This window comes from Elgaria multicarinata, chromosome 12, assembly GCF_023053635.1.
Source record: "Elgaria multicarinata webbii isolate HBS135686 ecotype San Diego chromosome 12, rElgMul1.1.pri, whole genome shotgun sequence".
Classification (NCBI taxonomy): Eukaryota; Metazoa; Chordata; class Lepidosauria; order Squamata; family Anguidae; genus Elgaria; species Elgaria multicarinata.
In genome coordinates, this window is record NC_086182.1 from 25,692,502 (window position 1) to 25,714,879 (window position 22,378).

At 41.8% G+C, this 22,378-nt stretch overlaps 1 protein-coding gene across 2 annotated transcripts in view; it reads left to right on the forward strand.

The window, feature by feature from the left end:
* The first annotated feature begins 1,688 nt into the window (after positions 1 to 1,688).
* Positions 1,689 to 22,378, forward strand: part of PRDM10 (PR/SET domain 10) — a 77,365-nt gene continuing 56,675 nt past the window's right edge. The window contains exons 1-3 of one of the 2 annotated variants that reach the window (XM_063138959.1): positions 1,689 to 1,820; positions 19,489 to 19,585; positions 21,532 to 21,714. In XM_063138959.1, the coding sequence (XP_062995029.1) occupies positions 21,622 to 21,714 (93 nt within the window). In that variant the 5' untranslated portion in view covers positions 1,689 to 1,820; positions 19,489 to 19,585; positions 21,532 to 21,621. The remainder of the gene's footprint in view (positions 1,821 to 19,488; positions 19,586 to 21,531; positions 21,715 to 22,378) is intronic. The other variant, XM_063138957.1, reaches the window with a different exon arrangement.

Below are 22,378 nucleotides of genomic sequence, written 5' to 3' on the forward strand. Positions count from 1 at the left end.
TCACATCCCTTTCTGGATGCTGGCCAAACTCCTATCCTTCCCTGGTATCTAGGGCTGTGTTTGTATTGGGGAGGATTCAAACACACACTTTCCACCTGTGTTCTGAATGGTCCAATCCAGGGAGGGGTATACCTCTTTCTGTTACAGCCTGTTTGAATAGTCTCAGGGAACCAGAGTTAATCTGGATTAACACAGACCTCAATACATGTCAGAAGAAATAAGATTTGCTGCAGCCCCAAGGAGCCCTTGGTCATTTGAGATCTGAGATAACTGTGAATGTGGCGGCCTCTCGTGATACTTTCACCTCTCTTCTTCTTCATCTTCTTCTCCGGTAACCCTTCTCCCAGTTCTCTGAGCATTCACTATAGAGATGTATAACAGATTGTTGTAGCACACATATACACTCTGCTTGTCCCCCTTATCACGTTTTGGATTTCAGGAGGGTAAGAGGACAAGAGTCAAAGCAACATTTGCACAGCAGATTTTTACATTCAAATTGCAAAGGAAAAAAATAGATCAGATGTTTTATTTTAAAGTGTTTCTTGTGGTTATTTGACATGCCCCATATTAATTATTGTAAGTTTGTCCACATAGGACATACTCCCCCTCCCAACCTTTTCTTTTTAAACAACAAAAGTGTTGTGTGCTTTTGGGAGATACACTTACCCTATTTCTTCGATTCTAAGACACACTTTTTTCCCATATAAACATCTCTAAAAATGGGGTGCATCTTAGAATCACGGGTGTGTCTTAGGGTTTTTTTTTTTCCTGTTGGTGGTACTGAAATTAGTGTGCGTCTTACAATCAATGGCGTCTTACAATCGAAGAAATACGGTAGTACCTAAATTCATGTAATTGCTTTATTGTGCTAGTGTGTGGAAGGAGTGCATTGGGGGCAGATATATGGCCTTCCTAATGAATGACCACATGGGATATGAAACAGGTGTGGCGATGGGGAGGCAGGAGGGAGACCACAGATCTTAAGCCTAGCTGGGCTTCTGCTCCAGTATCAGAGACATAGACAATAAGCCTGTATACACCAGTTACTGGGGAACATGGGTGGGAGGGTGGTGTTGCACAGTGTCCTGCTTGTGGGTCCTTGATTGACAGCTGGCTGGCCATTGTGTGAACAGGGTGCTGTACTAGATGGACCCTTGGTCTGATCCACCAGTGCTTCTCTTATGTCCATTCCCAAGGAGCACCATTCACCAGGCAGGAATCCTGGGAAACCACCCCACCCCAGCAGGGGTCGCTGTCCATTCCCTCCACATAAATAGCTATAAGCATCTTACCACCACCCCAGCAGCAGAGGGCGCTGCTAAACGCTCTAGCCATTACCTCCTCCTACAGGGGGCGCTGACTTGTTTCCGTCTGACAGCCCTGCCAGAACGAGACGCTTGAATAGAGAGGGTACTCGTGATTGGTGGGCGGCTCCATTGCAATGTTGCGACGGGATGAGACATCTGCTGTGATTGGTGGATATTGATCCCCGACCGATGCAGGTCTAACGCAGAGGGGGGGGTCCCCTCAGCCTACAGATTTTGCCCCCTCCCTTTAAGTCTCGGCTTCATGATGTAGGTAGTGTGGTCTTCCCGAGGATTTTTTTTTGGCGTCATCTCTTTAGACGAGCGTGACTGCGAACCAATCAGCTCGCGGCTCTGGCGGCTGTTGCTAGGCAGATTATGGTAATGAGCCCATGCGGACGCCCCCCCCCCCGCTCTGCTGCTACCATTGTGAGGTGAGGATAGGTGGGCGGGTTTGGTCTGCGGTGAGGCCCTGGGAGCCGGCCTGGACACGACACCTTCACTGAACCCCCTCAGGTAAAGCGATGGGCCGGTCCGGGCAGGGAATTCGGCTCAAGGTTCCCGCAAGGCCCCGTCAAGGGTTTTTGGGGTTGTTGTTTTAGTCGCACCCAAGATGGCGCCGGGACCGGGACAAACCGTTCGCTCCCGCGGGTGGGGGAACAGATATAGGGTACTGCCATACCCCCCTCCCTGCTGGAGAGGTACAGTCCGCTCCCCCCCTCCCCGCCCTGATCGGGATACCCCATCCGCCCCGGACAGGGGGAGAAAGGGCTGCCCCCATCTGGGCTTCCCCTCCTCCCCGCTTGGTATAGTCCGGGCCCCGGCACCTCACTGGAGCGGGGGGTGCGTGGCGAAGCCATTTTAATGCCCCCCCTCCCCAACACTCTGTCTCTTTCACCCCAGCAAGGGCTGCTCTTCCACCCTCCCGCGGTTGGATTATCCTCCCTCTCGCCGGTTTCTTCAGGCCACCCTCCTCTTTTAACAGCGCTGTACGGTGCAATCCCGGTTTCTTCTTTCTCCCCCCCCCCCATCGCCCAGAGTGGTTGGGACGGCCGGGGATGACCGTTGGGCGCGAGCTGCTGGGGCTGTTAACGCCCTCGCGCTGGGGGGAGTCAGAGGCTCGGCGGTGTTGGGCTCTGCCCTTTGATTGGCTGGGAGCTTTTGCGCGCCCCTTTCTCACATTAGTCTGTTCGGGGCGGGGGAGGGGTCGGGCGCCTGCGGCTCCTTCTTTTTCTTTTCTTTCTGGCCCTCTTTCACTTCTGAGGGGAGCGCACGTGAGGGAGTCAGTCTTCCTCACGAACGTGCCTTTTCTGAAGCACCTTTTTGTGAGGCTGCTCATGGGTTGTGTTTACCACACTTGGTGTGTGGTAAAATAAAACAAACCCCAAACCTACCCGTATCGTTTGACAAAGTTGACACAAACGAGGTTTTTTTCCCACCACACAAGTTGGTAGTTGGCGTGTGGTATCCCCTTCAATACACACCCACACATACATCTTTCCTTATCATCTCAAAAACACACCAAAGGATGCAATCCTATACATGCTTAGACAGAAAAAAAGTCCTACAACTCCCAGCATGCACCAGCCAGCATGCTGGGAGTTGTAGGCTTTCCCCCCCTCCCTGTCTATTTTTTTTTAATTTTTTTATTATTATTAGTTACATTACATTAAATAAAACAACAGTGCAACCATCACCAGGACCAACTACGCCTTCATCCCTGTTCCCAAAATTGTAATATTTCTTGTACAGGTGTACATCCTTTCCCTCTTAACAAAACAAATTCCAAAAATGGTTTCCATATGATCTCAAATTCATTATAATTACATCTTCCTTTTTCTATTTTAATATTACATGTTAATTTATCATTGATGGCTATGTCCCATAGTTCCTTATACCATTCCTCAATCTGATACTCACTTTGTATCTTCCATTTCCTAGCTATTATTAATCTTGCTGCTGTTAATAAGTTCGTGATCAAATCCTTAATAGGTTGTGTGCAGTTCACCCCATCATATATTGACAACAGTGCTACCCTCCCTGTCTAAATGTTGCAAAAATATATTTATTTCCAACATAAACATTTATAGGGTTGCACCTAAAGGGTCTCGTGGCACCTTAAAGACTTAACTAATTTAGGGTGCAATCCTATATATGTTTAAAAAGTCCCCATGCTGGAAATGGCGTGCGTGATATCTCCTCAGGACTATTTCGAGTGCCATCTTTCTGGTTTTATTAAAGACGTCGGCAGACGTTCACACGATCCAAGATGCGTTTCTTCTCCTAGTTACAGATTAATTGCTGCGGTGGCAAAGGCCATTCAGAACCAATTGTCAGCATGGCTTGTCTTTTTCCAAGACCCGCACATAATGAACAAGCTTCAGGGCTTGCATCTTCTCCGGTGCTTCAGTTTCCAACTAAACGTGCAAGTGACATGCATGCAGGCTTCCAGATAATGTACCAGAATGAAAAGCAACGTTTGTCCTCTTTTTCACATATGAGATATATGCTGTTTCCCACACAGAAGTTAAACTGTTGGGGAAATACTTTTGAATGAGAAGGGTTGAGAAGTGGTTTATTCATACGTTTTTTTTTCATAGGGATGTATTGACTTCTCGTATGTTGTGGCATAAGATAATTAAATACAAGAGTAATGGAGTCCTTGCGTGTTCTATGTGAATTGGACCTTGATCTTGAACAGGAGAGGTGCTAACATGGCATAAATTCAACTATTGTCTCAACTGGTTTGTGGATCGCCTGCCTGTCTTTTATTGATAGGAAAATACAAATCATTGGCGTGGAAATTGGCATGAAGAGCTTCCTTACCCTTACGTTTTCTGTTCTTAATCATATTTATCATTTTTCTTTTAATTACCCTGTTGATATTGAACAGGTTGATTCCTTTGACCACATGATCTCAGCATCTGCCATGTAGGGTTGCTATGGCAACGTCTACCCCACGGCAAGCATCCAGCAACCCTTGCACTGCAGAAACTGGGGCATTCAAGTCAATGGCAGGATGGAATTGCTAAAACAAGCCATTTCATTTTTTAAAAAATCCAATATAGACCCTACGGTACAAATATTCATATAAACCTGTTTGCTTCTAACCACAAAAGGATGCAAGCCCTTTTCCTGAGGAAAAGTAGATGGTGTCTAGAAGCTGCAGTACAGTGGCCTGAGCTGTGGACCTGCCATGCAGGTGGTTAACACAGTGGGCGAGTTTGCATGTCACGATAACTCTCCATGAAAATAAGCTATAGTGGGTTGGTTATTCTTTCATTGACCCACATTACTGCCGATGGACAATCAAGTGCTCTGCAGCTTGCTGTGGCTTGATACCCCATTGGTTCTCCCACTCTAGGCACGTATCCCATGGGTCTTTAAAACTCAGCAGCCTACTCTGCTAATGAGTGCATTTGCGCTCAGTAATAAACTAGGGGGTGTTTTGTAAAGAAAAGAAAAGAAATCACCTTTGGAAAGATTTGCATGCTAAAGCAAGTCTGCCCGGCTTCGGACATCACAACATGCCACCCTGAAAACAAGCCGCCCTAAACAACCCTACTACAAGCCATGGGTTCTCAGGATGGCTTGTTTGAGAAAAACAAACCATGATGGAAAAGATGTGCCGGGTTCAGACCTCATGCTAAGTTACCCTGCAGCCACCCATGGTAACAATTCACTGTGGCTTAGCGTGATGTGCAAATCAGGTCACTTGTGTCTTGCAATATGGAGGATGGGAGAAGAAGTTATGATAAAAGTGGGCAGAGTTATAATGGCAGATATAGTTATGCCATTTTTATTTATTTTTTAAATAGAAACTTTGTTTACAGTGGAAGATACAGTTTTATCCAAGGGGGATCATTAACACTTCTCTTAGTACACTGAACTTGTTTTCTACTCTAATTCCCAATTATAGTTGTATGTGCCAAAGAAATACAGGGGTAGATTGATGACTATTCAGGCATAGATCATCATGGCCAGCGGTAGCTTTCCATTTAGTACGTGAAGTTGTATGTCAGTACAGTGTTTTCTTTATCTCTGTGGTTATACCTGTTCCGATTTGTGTTGGACTACAGTAATAATTGGAACATTATGACTGTAGGGATTTTTCTATTCAGACTAGAGTAAATCGTCACAGGGGCTAGTAGTCTGAGAACGATTGGATAAAAAAATCGGTTTGCTTATTTCCCTTGCAACTGGTATAACTTTTCACTTCTAAAATAAATGTAGTACAAATAAACCAGCAAAGATGAAAAAAAGTGTTTTTTTTTTAAAAAAAATATTGTTTACCATTTCTTGGAAGTCAAAAACATGTGATGTAGGATTTTTCTCTCTCTTCTCCCTCTGGTATACTTTCAGCTCTTTCTTCTCAGCTTCTCTTCCTTCTACACTATCTATTACCAACTGACTTTTCTTCAGCCTCTTTCCCAACATTCTGTGCCTGTCCTTTCATTGGCTCAGCATTCTAAGACCTCATAGGAATAAGCAGTACTACACGTGTATGCACACACTGTGTAACATGTTACATTACATGCACACTGTGGGGCATATGCATTAACCTCCGCTTTGCCTCATCCTTCTTCCTGCTCAAGCTTGTGACTTCTTTGACATTTCAAAATTTTCTACACTGCTCAAAGCCTTACGCTACCATATTCTTATGTAAGATAAGATATGTTCAGGTACTCTGCCCTCAGTGATCTTACCTCCATTATCCCAGTGTGCCTTGAAGTACATTACTATTTAAAAGTATTGTGATGTTTCCTCAAAAAGGGCTATTAATTTTTTTTTTCAAGGGAGTTCAGAAAGTGAAAGATGACCTGTGCCCTCTCCCCATATTAAGTACATCATTATGTGAGGTCCCAAGTTTCTTAATGGAAAGAGAAATTATACTGATGTTGACATCTCAGTTTCAATTGCTAGCTGCTATTGAAGATTATCCCATCTATGGTGGATATACTCATTATTGTTCTGTGTCATTTTACTATTGGGTATTTTAACTAGTTTTATGGAAATGAAGGCATTATCAGATCTGCTATCTTTTGAGGTAGGTTGATTGCTTTTAATAGAATTGTCTTGATAGAGGGAAACTGACCCATAAATTGTCATAGTTGAAATGGCACAGCATAGATATGAGACATTTTCCTAGTGCAGAATGCTGAAGATACATTCACCATTAACGTTGTACATGTTGATGACAGCCTGTTTCTTCCACTTGCCAAAAACAGTATCCATTTGCTGCAGATGGCAGCGATGAAGGCCATTTGCTCATCATACCACCCACCTCTTATGTGGGATGTAATGAATTTGTACCAATACATCTGGAATAAACAAGTCTCTGTGTACTCTGAACCAAAGAAGCCTAAGTTCTGTACCAAGGTAACCAAAACTGGGCCAAGGAAATCCATGTGTTGTAAGCAAAATATATTACACAAAGGAATCAGATTTGCAAGTGTCTGCAAATATTGCATAATATATTTTGCTTTGAGGAGTAGATTTTGTAAGAACGTGAAATGTGGGTAATCCATTGTGGGTAATCCAAGAAGGGAAGGCAAAAGGAGAGGTATAGGAGCAAAGCTGGATACATTTTCATGCCAAGTGGGAAATGTCCACAGCTTAGGCATGGAGCGATCTGGCACCTCCATTTAAGGGATCTCAACAGAATTGGAAGAGACGTCTGCCTGAGTCTAGTGCCAGACTCAATGGATAGACCATTGGATCAATTGGATATAAAGCAGATCCTTGTATCTTGCTGCTACTCCTGCATTTCCCCCCATATGGGCCCTGTTGTTTATGCTACTGTGCTTTTGTTTGCCTGAATACGTTTGCTCATTTCATCCTGACTTAGGTTGCAATCCTATACTTGGGAAGAAGATCCATTGTTCTTACTGGGGCTTGCTTCTGGGCAGTCATGCTTAAGATTGTACTGTTAAACACTGACTTTCTGGTACAGTGTGTTTTAAGACTGAGAATGCGTGGGACAGAAATATCTGTCCTTTACATAATGCAGGTGGGTGGTGACATGTCTGTCTTGCTGGCATATATTTTGTATTAAATTGTATAAACCTGCTGATTGTTGTTTGGATCCGTGCCAAATAAACCCATTATGATTTCCTTCATATTAACTTGCACTGTAGTAGCCAAGCACCTTTCTAATGTGTTTCTGGCCACCTGTTGTCATTGCCAGCTGTGCAAACCCAATTGTAACAAACTTGTAAAGCCAGCTGCAGGGCAAGGTTCTTTTTAAGATCAGGGATTTATTTATTTTTCATCTATGGAGAACATTAATAGATTTGCTTGCCACTTTTTGTGCGCTGCATAACTAATAAAAGAGAGAGCTTGTTGGAGAGAAGATTAAAAATGTGGCTTTCTGTACTAGTTGCCATTTATCTTTGGCAAATCCTGTGCAAATGAGATAGCCAACAGATGTAATGATTTTGGAATCATTGATCATCCAATTTTAAAATCTCTTCACTGGCTGCCGATTAGTTTCCGGGCAAAGTACAAAGTGTTGGTTATTACCTTTAATGCCCTACATGGTTTGGGTCCAGGCTACCTGTGGGATCATCTTCTCCCGTACAATCTGCCCCGCACACTCAGGTCCTCTGGGAAGAATCCACTTCCGCTAGCAAAGGCCATAGCTAGACCTAAGGTTTATGCCAGGATTGTCCTGGGGTCAAACCTGTTCATCTAAGTGCCACACAAGGCATCCAGCGCTCAGGCAGGGACGAACCTGGGATGATCCCAGGATAAACCTTAGGTCTAGCTATGACCAAAAACTAGATTAACAACTGTTACCCAGAGGACCTTTTCTTCTGCTGCTCCCAGACTGTGGAATGGTCTGCCGGAGGAGATTCGTCAACTTGACAGTCTTTTAGAATTTAAAAAAGCAATAACGACTGATCTGTTCCGGCAGGCCTATCCAGTGAAATTTTAGAATGTTTTCAGGATGTTTTAATCATGTATGGTATGTTTTAATTCATTTTAATGTGTATTTTATATCATGTTTTTATACTGTTTGTTTTACACTTTGAATTGTTTTAGTTTTTGTGAACTGCCCAGGGAGCTTCAGCTATTGGGCGGTATAAAAATGCAATAATAATAATAATAATAATAATAATAATAATAATAATAGGAGTGTAGGTGATTCTTGAAGGGGAATTGTTCCCAAATGTTGTCAGGTCTAGATATTCTAATGACATGAGATGTCATGAGCTGAATTCATGAACCAACCATGAACTGAGTTTATGAAGTAATGAAGGGCTTGGGGTAGTCCTGGGCATCATATTGCTTTTCTATAGAACTGATCAGAACAGGATTGTGCATAACCTAATCACCCCTTGATTTATTGGATTTGATGGCTTTTATCATATAGGGCATTGTGTTTAAAACTCTGGCAACAGCCTCGGTTGTGGGAATAAAACAATGAGCTTTTCTCTTCCTCCATTGCTTTTAATGGAAGCACAACAGAGGTGCCAGTATATTTGGTACATTTTTCGTGGTATCCTGAATTTCAGTGAACTACATGGAATAGGTGGGATCTGAAACAAAATACCTTTTAATCTCTGTATAATGTTCAGAAAATTTTATAACTAAAAAAATAACAGTGTTCTTGTTCCAGACAGCCATGCTTTCTTTGAGTACACTCCATTACATCCCCCCTCCTTCCTGGTTTTTTATTTCCCCCACCGTCCCCAATAAACACTCACCATTGTGTGGCCTGAGCTTGCTCAGTCGTCATTGTGTTGGCTCAAAGGGTTTTTGGTATTTTTAAAGCACCCTTAGTTCCTCTCCCCCTCAATAATTTTTCCACTTTTGTAAACGTTGGGGTACTTTCCTCTTATTTCTCTGTTTGGCTTCTTTTTCTTTCTTTTTTTGCTGCATAGTCATCATAATTTAAGCACATGAGTTAGGTATTATTAGTATATATGATTCCTTCCCCTAAAGCTATAGGAGAATAATGCAGGTACTCCTACTGTTAAGGTTAAGGTGAACAATATGCCTCAACATCGTAATGGTATCTGTCTATCTGCCAGAATGCCGACATTCCATCTCATTTTACTGTGCCCAAGAAACACTGACTCCTGGAAGGGTAAAGTGTTGCATTTGGGGAAATTTTTCAGTGGAGCCAAAACCTGCCTGGCGCCCCTGATACTACATGGTCCAGACACCTCCAACAGGAATGCTTTAGTGGAAGGCTCAGCGCATCTCTGTGCCTAGTGCACACATTATTCTTCCAGGACTCTCTGCAGATATATATGATACATTGGCCTTTATTCCATACATAACTTGCCTGTCATAGTGACAGGAATTTTGCTAGTAAGAGAAAAATGGAATCATTTTGCATCATCACGTAGTTCAAAGAAATACAGCATAGGAGGGCTTAGCCCTATTAATCTGTTGAACACAGATACCCCTTTATAAATTGTCCAACTATCTGAGGTCATTTAGTCTGTTTTAACCATATGCCCGACTTCAGTTCTGTCCCACTAATGATTTATAAATTCTGTGGTTGTACACTACCTGATTACTATCACCCAGCTGAAAGCCACCAGCGCCAGAGTTCCTTGAAACAATAAGTGTGCTTGATGAATGAGAATGCAGAGAAGAGGCAGCAGTCGTGACCCAGTAGTCAATGAGGTTATAATCCTACAACACTTTCCAGCACTTTTGCTGCCATGAGGGCATATTCTTGCCAAAGGCTCTCAGGAAATGCAGTGACTTCCCCTCCTATACATACTGTGATAATTAAGCTAAGCGTGGGATGTAGCTTTTTGCAGGCATTTGTGGTGCTGCTTCGAAGCACAATGAACCACTTTGATCTGAAAGCCTGCATGACGGCAGCATAATTCCATACAAAACTAGCCTCTCATAGTAATTTTGAAGCCCTTGCATATGGCTTGCAGTGGAAGAAAGTACTCCGGCTTTAGCAGCAACTACATCAACTTAATAGCAATTGCCATGGTTGCAGCAGGGAACCCATACCTGTGTGCCTGCTATTCAGTATCTTGCAGTGAAATCAGATAAGTCCTTTAGTGTGCTGATATTGTGAACAGAATAATGCTTTGACATAAAATAGTGGCTTTTTGACATTGAGTAGAGGACTGATTATTCGCTTGTAAGGCTCCCATCTATTCTCGGTCTTCTCTGAAGGTTGCTTCACACATTCCGACCCCTATGCTAATGTAGATATGTATAATGCTACACAATGCAGCTTTCAAATACATTGTTACTTATCAAAGATACCATTATGATTTTCATATATGATGGCTACAGAACCGTTCATGGGGTTTTCTCTGTATTGTACTGCTTCACTCAGTTCTACAGAATTTGCCTAATTCTGAATGGAACTGCCAGCACCCAAATCCCTGGTTTGGGAGGTCTTGGTTGTTGCCCCAACTCCCGGCAAGCTCCTTTGACGGTCATGTTGCATCAGGACAGTCATTTGTCCTATAAAAGCCATCCCTCCATTGTTGAATCTATGCATCCCTAACTTTGATTTCCAGGGGTTTTGAAGTTGGCCACAGCTTATGCTAGGAAACTGTTTCATTTGTGTGCCTGCTGCAGTGGGACAGTTCAAGGGACTATTCCATAGCAGTTGCTGAGTGTTGCGTAACTGCATCAACAACGTGAATAGGCACCATTGTAAGGGTTGTGAATGTTTGCACAGGGTGTTTTGGTACCATACCTCAAGTACAACTTTTAGTCTTTTGGTCTCTTTCCTAAGGTGATGTTTCAAGTGCTGTTTGTTCATTCCTAATTTTGTATTTTATACTGGCTGCGTTCGCATGTAAGTTGAAGCCATTGTTTATGTTAACCATGCCTTGTTGTTTTAGACATGAATTGTCTAGCAGACAAGCAATATGGATTGTTTTTCTTATTTCTGGATTGTTTCTCTACTGTCCATTTTGCCAGCCTTCACAGCAATTTCATTTTCAGGCTGCTCTTTTTCGGTTCCTCTGTTTCAGGTCAGACAGCAGCACAAACAAACCAGGGACAACCCATGGTTCTGGGTTCATAATGACAAGCCGGATTTTGTAAGCCAACAATGAAGCATTGCTTTTATCTGTGGGTTTGTGGTTGGTTAACAAACCATGGCTTGTTTGCAGGGATGGTTGCATAAACAAAAGCAAGTCAGATTTCAACAAACCACACCATGTCTTAGTGTTATGTTCAATCCAGGCTACTGTTGCTTATTCAAGCATCATAAAAGAAAGAGATAAGAGGAAGGGTAATTTACTGAAAGATCTCTCATTGATACTTTGCCTAATGTAGGAGTTAGAATGGAATTTCCCTACATGTAGATTTTTAACCCTAACAGCTTTACAAACCTCTAATAATAATAAAACCACCTGAATATCAACCTACACTGACTTCACACTGGAAGGAGAGGATTTTACATGATCAATTCTTGTTCCCAGCTATGTTAGGGGCTGCTCCAACCTTGCAACTATCATATGACCTGCAGAGCCTAATTTGAATGTATGCAGATCCACCCACCCCATCCTCTCCCACTTCATATTGGGACTCTGGACATGCAGACACTGACTCCACATCAAGTCAAGTATTTTTTTTCCCTTCCCCACCCCCATTTTTGTAACATCTTGTTTGATGAAGAGATTTGGAGATCTCAAAAGATGGCAGATTTGTGTGATCTTTTATTTGGCCTAATAAACGAATTACACAAATATGGATTTGTGAATGCTGAGATAGTTTTGTCAAACCTGTGACAATACAGATTTTCAAATAGAGAGCAGTCCCTGAAAACACAACTGTTTTCCAAGTCCTCCAGTTTCAGATATTAGATGAATAGGTCAGGATGAGGTCTGTTTAGCAGTCCTGAGCCATCCCCCCCTCCCCAGGATTAATTTGGGTAGCACCTGTGTTAGGATAATTTAGGTACCATGTTAAATATTGTTTTATTAGCCAGGGTTTTAATGGTTAAGATGTGATTTACTGTTCTGATTGCATTTTACCCTTTTAGTGTTTACTAGATGATTAATCAATGTTGTTGTTTTTATGGCCCTGGTGGCTGTTTCATTGTTTATTGAGTCACATTTATTTGTGTTCAGTGTGTTTAGTGCTATTTTGTTATTTACATTTCTATGGATTTTTAAATTGGGTTTTTTTGTTGCTTTGCAGACTCAAAAGTGAAACAGTGGCATATAAATATTTAAATGAATAAACAAACAGTGTTATACCCAAGTGCATCAAAAGGCTCTTTCACACTTTTCACAGCAAGCAGACTTGCTTCATTTACACTCATATATTCAGTGCTAAATAAGACATAAAGTAGAGATGCATGTTTGTAAACACACAGGGATATTTCATGGACATATGCTGGGGAGTCACAATGAGTTGTGGTCCCCTGGAACATGCCTGCTGCATAGGCATAAGGCCTAATCTACACCAAGCAGGATATTGCACTATGAAAGCGGTATATAAAAGGCAGGAGCATGTTGCAATATTGAAGTGCACTGACAACTGTTGGGGCCCATTGACATATACCATATACCGCTTTCATACTGCTATATCCTGCTAAGTGTGGCCTTTTATATACCACTTTCATAGTGCAATATCCTGCTTGGTGTAGATTAGGCTTCACATGCACCTCCACACTATACCCAATAATGTTTACTGCTGAACACTGATTATATATGTCCTTGCCATGTAAATTGTGAAAAAGTAAGGATCCTTTCTGGATGACAGTTTCCTTACTAACAATGCAATCCTATAACTGTCTGTTCAGAAGTAAATCCATTGAATTCAATGGGACTTACTCCCAAATAAATGTGTAGGATTGCAGCCTAAATCATCCTTTCCTTTGTGTCAAGCATTACAGCCTTGGAGTTACAGATTAAAATAACATTAAGGAGAATTATCAGTTCAAGAATAGGTTAAAATGAGTCAAATATCCCCACCACAGTACTCATTTTCTAATGCCTACAGAGATTAGGTTTAAAGTCAAGCTCATGGTGAGTGCTAGTTTATTTATTTATTTATTCATTCATTCATTCATCATGAGTTCTGACTTTTTGAAAGAAAAAAAAATGTTTTTTCCATATAATTGCTACTAGGTGTGATGATAAAAATGGCAGAAAAGCCCATTTTTCATTCTCCAATTCAGACTCCCATCAGTTCAATATATGTCTGAGCAGATTTATTTTCAAACAAAATTTCTCAGAATAGAACGTTGGTAAAGTCGGTACCTGAATCACTGCAAGGGCAGCTTTATTGCATAGTAGGTGCTTTTGAAAGGGAGCTACCTAATGCATTTATCTTTCCCCCAGTATCTGCACTGGTCTTTTATCTCTTTCAGTGGTCTCAGTTCATTCATCACTGAAACTGATAGTACACTTCTGTGTTTGCAGACATTGAGGAGTCTTTGTTTACTGCATCAAAAAGAGGAAAGCCGTATGCCTTCACTGTGACCCAAGACACCACCCCAAAACATTACTGACTTCTACTAATCTTTAATTTCAGCATTTCTATAGAACCCCCTTCCTGTCCTGCCATTCACAATGCAAGTTGACATAAAAAGAAGTAACCTTTAAAAAATGAGGGTCGCCATCATTTTCTTCCTGTGACAATGCCTCTAGAACTGAAGCATTGTGGGGGAACATGGTGGCCTACTTAGCTGGAGATTATAGGAGTTCCGCACCACTTGAAGTGGCAGGAAAGCTATGGAGACCAAGGGTCATGGGGAGGCTGCCATCCCGGTCTCCCAAGAAGAACATTATGGCAAGGATGAGACCAGCCTGGCCCCATCCGTTGGCCAACAGAGAAGCTTCAGGGAGCTTGTGTCACCCTGCCCTCCCAGGAAAAATAACAATGTTGTGACCAAGAACCTGAGCCTTAGTTTGCTTTTTGCTTTCTCCTTCCAATCCCTTTACCTGTTGTGTAGAGATTTTTTAGCTTGTATGACTCATGACAAGGGTGGTTTCGTTATTGATATAGACTAGGGTTTTTGTTGCATAGGGGTTGGAACTGTACAAATGTCTTCATGACAGGGCTGAATCTAGAGCTGGAGGCTTGAACCTGAAGCCCTGTAGGCAGAAGATGCTCTGTTTGACAAGGTAAAAACCGACGATCAGGCTCTTAGAGCTTTGGCTATTGGGCGGTATAAAAATGCAACAAATAAATAGTTTTTAGAATAAACCTCACCAAAGCCAAAACATCACAGGGAGCAATGAAGTACACCCTTCTGGGCCTGAAGAATGCTCAAGCCGCAGCACATGTGGTCCCAGGGATAGGTCCAAGGTTCAGACCAGTTCAAGCACTAGAGTCACTTAAACTTTCCCAACTCTGAGAAGCCCTTCCCTGGAAGACTTGACCATTTCTGGAGTCATTTGACGCCATCAGCTTTCTGTAGAATATATTCCAAGGTAGTACCTTGTGCAGAATTTGCATTTGCATTGCAAGTAAATATTGGATGTTTTTGTTGATTGCAATACAGGGACTGGTGGTCTCAATGAAGGGCATTTCATGCATGTTAAATTTCATATATAGCTATCATTCCCATGTCGGACATTTTGCATATCCTACATAGAAAGTGATGTTCATATTGGAAATTGGTCAATATGAACATCACTTAGAGATAATAGTATAAATACAAGTATAGAATATATGTAAGATTGAAGGTATTGAATTTGGAGATGCCAGTAGAAATTAATGGGTGACTGTCTCTCCCTGCACAGTGTTTGACTTTTTGGTCAATATTGTTTTCCCTTTCCTCAGTGACAGGGTGATATGTGTACTGAAATTGGTTACAGTAATAGAAAATTATGAAAACCATAGGATATTTGTGAAAAACAATGGGGGCATTTCTCCTTTTCACATCCTTTTACTTCTTCACCCTTTGGTTTTTGACACTGATAAGCCAAGCTTCCTCAACAAGCCAGGCATTTTCTGAATAAGATTCTGCATTTTGCACCTTAAAATTTCAAACATAGTTTTGAATCTTATACATGCTTTAGTTTCCCTTCATCCTTCCTTTGAACTAAACTTCAATAGTTAGGAACATTGTTTTTGTACAGAGTCTTTCCATAAGCAAGCCCTTGGAACTAGTAATATGGGATCTAGTTAAAAATACATTCACGGCACAGACACAGTGTGAAAATAGAAGATAGGAAAACATCAAAAGAGAAAAGCTGACCTTTTGGTGTAATCCGGAAAGAGAGGGGAGAAAGAATGGATTAAAGAGAGTCACGTAATGGAGAAAATTCTGCCATTGACTTTGATGAAGTTGGGAAACCAAAAAAAAAAAAAAGGTTAAAAGCCCAAGAATTATGATTTGAAAATAAAACTCTAGGTAGCTTGTCCTGATGTTCTGAAATGACAGGGAGCCAATGATTGTATGTCACAGCATCTTGTATATAATAATCATAATAATGATTATATTATAACACTGTTTCCTAAGTGCTCCAAGCTCTTCATATCTACTATCTCCATTACAATCATACATAGGGCAGATCAGTGTTTTCATATTTGTGAGACTGGCCTACCTTAAGTGAGATAAAATTTGAACTGTTGGGGAAGGCTGCCTTTATCATGCTATTGTTCATTTCCTTTAATGAAATCCAAAGATATGTTGGAGAGATCATTAAGGCTTCAGTCGTAATCCTATGCATGTTTAGACAAAAAAAAAGTCTGACAGCTCCTAGCATTCCTCAGCCAGCATGGCTGTCTATTGAATATTGGAGGTTATAGGACTTTTTCAGTTTAAATATGCATAGGATTGTCCCTTATAGACTTGAATAAGATAAAGTGGCAACATAAAGTGATAACACTATGGTCAGAACTACACCTTGTGTCAAATCATTACAATCCCATCATGGTAACACTACCTTGTTGGACACACAATGACAGTTGTTGCAGTATTTTGGATAATGTGGAATAAAAAGCCGGGGGGTTGGACTCAATGACCTTGTAGGGTCCCTCCAACTACTATTCTATGAAATGACACTATGAATGAGGTATGTGTAATGTTCCCCAACAATTATCCGTGCATTTCAGTGCTGCTATAAAGCCGTAATGCATATCTAGCCCTAGTTTGCATATTATTCTACTGCTTAATTAATATTGGCTCTTCTTTTTTAATTCAGCATTGTGCTGAGGTTTGGATGGGGTGTGTGTGGGGGGACAAGGACAGGTTTAGGTCCATGCACACTTCCCTCCATTAGAAAGCTCATTGTGTGGGCTTGGGGAAATCACTATCTCTCAGTCTAACTTGCATCATATATTGGGCTTTTTCACACAGATTTTGTGTACTTCAATCAAGATCAGTTTCTCACTGAAGTTTGCAGGTCCTTTGCATGTTGTTATCATTCTCTGGTGCATCTTCTGCCTTTTTAAAGCTTTATTCTGTCCTGGTTTAACTTGCTGAAAATGTGATTTTAATGCACCATGATCAGAGAGCTGGTGCGTTTCCAGGATAGTGGAATATTGCATCACCATCTGTTGGTTGTATAAATGGAGCTTCCCCACAAAGGACATGGCCCCAAAAGGAGGTGAAGGTGGAAGCATGCATATTGTACCCATCGTAATTCTGAAAAGACTCAGCAAGAAGAAAACCTGGTCAGGATGCAGGATTTTGGTTTTAATGGAGGGAAGCCCTGTGAAGCCAAAAATACCAGCCTGAGTTCTTTGGAGGAAGGTTGTGATACAGATATAATTAATCACAGAAAGAGATGTTGGAGACTGGTCTCAAGACTGCAATGAATTTAAAACACATTTTTCGCTACACAAGGGGAACGTGTGGGCTTTATCTTACGCCCTGGTATATTGTTTGTACCGCCTTCTGTCAGCATTGCATTGCTTTCCCACTCCAGAATGATGACACAATGCATTTATATCCTTCTGCCACTCGCCCGGCTTTCTTTGCAGCTGCTCCTAATGGCATACCATCTTTTTGTGCTGACATAGTTTCTCACTCTCATCACACCCACGCTGCTACCTTGCTGTAAGATGCTCGCCTCAGGGATGCTGCAGACATGCAAGGGATTGGCTGGTGCCATTGCATCGCTCTCGCATTGCAGCAAGCTGCATGCGTTTCTTCTGACACAACACAAGCTGTCACTGACATACTGCTGTTGACATTCCATGTTTTGCAGTGGTAGCTGTCAAACGCCTGCCTGCTGTATGGAAATAAAAGGGAAAGCCGCACAAATGATCTAGACAAGGGCAGTATGGAGATAGAATAAATATTCCTCTACACTAGGAGAAGAGACAAATTCTGAAATATTTAGAAATCAGAGAAAATAGAATATTTAAATGTAGGATTAGGGTGTTTTAGCTTCTTAGAAAGCAATTTTATTGCTAATCTGTTCTGATCATCTTTGCTTTACTTCTCTCCAAGCTCTGCATAGACTTCGCTTTACTGCTGTCATATGGGGCCGTGTCACATAACGAAAACCATTTTGAAAACCATCAGTCTGTGAAATAAGTTTTGTTTCTATATTCTGCCATTTCCCTGGAAAACCTATAACAACTCAAAAAGAGCCACTTTCTGGTAGTCAAATATGAGATAATCTGAACTAGCTCATAATCAGTCATTTAAAAAAAAGAAAAATAAGAATTCGGTGCATGAAAAAGATCCATATTCTATGTGGAAATAACATAGCGCAGTTGAGATCACATCGTCTGTTTCCTCTGTAATACTTGCAAGCTGTCACCATCGCACAGGGAATAATGTTTTGAGAGTAGACCCTATTGCTCAAATCAGGTTTGATACCCTAGCGTCTTACAGATGCCCTTAAAATAACATTCCTGACATAATTGCTGAGTTTGGTGGACTTCAATTCATCTCTTGGCTTACAGCTTTCATGAAATTTCAATTGTGTTACCGTGGAAGCAAAAGAATTTTTTTAATAGTGTTAAGTCTATCTCTGTTTCATCATTCATTTGTTTTGTGTAAGATCCCCAATTACACAACATGTACCCATAGGAGTTGTTTCTCAGCTTCCCATACCAGATAGAAAACTGCTTTTGAAATTCAAGAGAGTTTCAAAAGCAGTCTGTCATATGACACAGTGGACTTGGTCAAGAATAAATGTAAAAATGCCAGCGGGAATGTGGAAGCTCTTGGGTACACTTAAAGTAGTTCTTTGGATCCCAGCCACCATTTCTTGGCATATTGAGATCAGAATCCTTGGTTTTGCTTATGATGTTTTCCCTACTCGTAATAATGCCTTGGCATATTGAGATTGGTATTCTTGGGTTTACTCGTAAAGCCTGTAACCTTGCCAAATGTTCCTTATTTCAAGGGAGTATCCATAATTTCATCTCTGCAGTGCTCCAGTGCAATAAACTGTAACCAATGTTGTATTTACCAGTGCCATGGCTCCCCTGGACTTCTTACCAAGAGTATCCTAGTTGTGCAGTGTTCTTTATTGGGGGAGGAAACATAGCTTTAGCAGGCTGGGATCTTTTTTTAACCCTGGGGTACTGAGATGGAAGCAGTTTCTGGCATCCTAACATTATATACAGTCCAATAATGTAAAGAGATCAGCATTGTGTTGTATTCCGACACTGATACAGTGTTGATTTTTCTACTGCTCCTCTGAGGGACATTATTGTTCGCCTTTCCTGCATTATTGATTCAAGCCTTCTGTGAAAGTCGTGTAGAAAAAATACCAACTTGGAGCCTGCAGGACTTCTGAAATGCTAGCAAGATGAATAAGAGGCACAGCTCTCTCTCAATCCCTCTTTCCCCCCACCTCCTTTAATTTACAAACCAAATGCCATTATGTGGGCATAAATTATGTCTAAAAATAATTTGCATTTAAAATTCAAATGGGTGGAGGAGTCAGTGAGGAGCTTTTTGCTTTCTTTCTTATTCATTGGCAGGAATTACTAACTATTAGATCAGCCCAGCCAGCCAGTCAGTATAGAATAAAGTTAATTGGACTTGCCGAAAATCAAATGGCCTCAGCCTTGCACTAATTCCTAAGTCTGTGATTTAATAATGACGCTGGAGACGAAGGACTGGAAAGGTGCTGAATGACTGTCTAAACCAATCAGCGGAGCTGTAAATTACCCTTCTGAGATTCCCACTGGCAGATTGAGACGCTTGGTTAAAATCACAAGGGGTAGATAAAGCTGTACGTGGAAGCAATCTGTCAAGATTCCCGGGCTTACGTAAATTGGAATTTAAGCTTCATTTTTAATTCTCTGTCTTTCTCAGCGTTTCAGCTGCCAGGGGGGACGGCACATGCAGAATCAGGAAGACAAGTCCTTGATCACTGGGGCTGGTTAAATGTTGGAATAGAAAATTAAAACAAGTCAGTCAGGGGCTGAAGGCTTCCTCTTTTTTTTGTACACAGGACCAGTTTAAGTGTACCATTTCTTGCTTATGTGATGACTTCTGGAAGTCCTCTAATGAGCACATGCACGAGAAAGTTATTTTGGAATGTGTAACCTACATAACTTCCAAAAGTCAACCATGAGTGTGAAATGTTGCATAGAATCAGTTCAGTCTTTTAAAACAGGGTAATTTTGGTTATATTGGGGTAATTTACTTAATGCAATAGCACAGGGTAGCTTATTACGAGTCCACTAGTTGATTCTGCCAAGGAAAAAGCTGCAAACTTTATTGCTATGGAGCACCCCCTCCTGGCCAGCATAACAGCAAATGCTGAATCCCAAACTTCAGTGCAAATCCTTGCATCCACTGGAAATTCATTTTGATTTGGGGAATGCAAAAGGGATCAAGAAAGGGGTGTGCAGCAAAGAGAGGAATGATTTCATGTATGTCTTGTCTCTGACAGTCCTAGCGTTCTTTGTATCCTCTTTAAATATACACTGCATTCTGAAAGCTGCAGAGTTTATGAATGATGAAATGTGTTGTCAGGAGACGTATGTCTCTGATGGGTGTTTCTTGTACCTGTATCTACCTCTTCTAGTGAACAGTCATGGTCTTAAAGCTGCTGACCATCCGTTCTCAATCACCATAGTTGCCACAGGGAGACATAGCGCTGTGGCTTCTTGAACCAGAAAATGGTGAGCCTTGTATTCCCAAGGGCGCAAAAGCATTAACACTAGAATATGCTGAGTGTGGCCATGATCTTGCAGATATAGGAAACTCAGAAACTGATTCAAGTGTATCTTGGGAAAGCATCAAGCTTGATCACGTTAACATAAATGAAGTTTTTAACTTTTAGGAGGATGATAGGAAGTTGCACATTTCCATGATTGCCAAAGAAGTGTGTGTGGGAAAACACCTCTATATTTCCGGAATTATGGGGGTGCTTTTGGGGTTGCCATTGCAGTGGTGGCTAAACCTGCCGCTACTCTTGTTGACTCTTTACAGTGTGTAGTTTCACCCCCTATCTGCTGTGACCCAATTGCCTGTTCACTTTGTCCCATAGAATTAAATGGGAATCATAAACCACTGAATTAGCCCCATTCTGTATGCCCGCATTAGACCAGGAGTGGGGAGCCTCTTTCAGCCCAAGGGCTGAATTCAGGTATGGAGAAGAAGTCTGGGGCCATATTCCAGTGATGGGCAGCACCAAAGGCAAAGGAGTGGGGCAAAAATGCAAAAATTACCAGCATATTGTATCTGAAAGCATTTACTACCAGTAACTAAGCTAGGGTGACCATACGGAAAGGAGGACAGGGCTCCTGTATCTTTAACAATTGTATAGAAAAGGGTATTTCAGCAGTTTCCATTTGTATGAATGCGGCACCTGGTGAAATTCCCTCTTCATCGCAACAGTTAAAGCTGCAGGAGCTATACTAGAGTGACCAGATTCAAAAGAGGGCAGGGCTCCTGCAGCTTTAAGTGCTGTGATGAAGAGGGAATTTCACCAAATGATGCACACATACAAATGACACCTGCTGAAATTCCCTTTTCTATGCAACTGTTAAAGATACAGGAGCCCTGTCCTTTTCATATGGTCACCCTAAACTAAGCCGTGTAGAATAGGGGGAAAGCTGCAGACAAGCTGGGAAACCACTCAATGATTGATGGAAGGGCTAGGGAGCAGTGGTGTGACCTCATGGGGAATTCTGGAGGGGTAGATTAGGCCTGCAGGCCTGAGGTTGCCCACCCCTGCACTATAGTATGACAGCCTTGTGGGATGGATTTTTATATATATTGATTTCAGCATATGATGGATACTGAAGCTTCATGGATCCCTTTGTTTCTAACATCAAATTTGCTGTAATGTATTCAGTTCTTTGTCATCTCATCTTTATTCTTCTCTTCTTCTGTCTTTCTCTATAGCCATAGTACAGAAGATTACGTCGTCTCAAGACATAGCAGACAGATGAATCTGTTCAGACAAGCTCAGTTTCAATAATTAGTTATCACTCCATGGAGCCCCACAGCAATGACGACATGAACTTGAAAGAGGAAACCACACAGGTGTGGTCTGAATCAGCTGAGCAAGAACAGAATACTGCTCAGGTGACTAGTGGCTACAGGGTTGTTGTGTTTTTTTAAAAATGGTCACTTTCCTAGGTCCATGTGTGACTAGGGCTTCTCTCCAGTAGCTCAATATGCTTTTTAAAAGGGACATTTTATGGGGCGGGGGGAATTGTCATTGGATATATGAGATTTTTCTCTTATTAGTTTTTTGCATGATATAGAAATTTACCTGAATATACACTGTGCTCTGAAGTTTTCTTAAGTTTGCAGGTACCCCAAAGAAAAGCTTTTGGTGAAGTTATTTGAATCGCTCACAGGGCTGGGGAGTCTGTAGCGCTCCAGCTGTTTTTGGATTCATAGAATCATAGAATAGTAGAGTTGGAAGGGGCCTATAAGGCCATCAAGTCCAACCCCCCGCTCAATGCAGGAATCCACCCTAAAGCATACCTGACAGTTGTCCAGCTGCCTCTTGAATGCCTCTAGTGCATGGCCAGTGGTTAGGGATGATGGGAATTGTAATTCAACAATGTCTGAAGGTCCACAGGTTCCACCTCCCAGACATAGATTCTGAAGGCAAGTGTCAGGAACTGCGGGCCACACCACCCCTTGTGGAGAGCCGCGTCACTGCAGCTTCATAGTAGTGTCAAGAACTGCTGACCACTGCCCCATGTGGCAAACCACATCACTACAGCTTCTCAGTGAA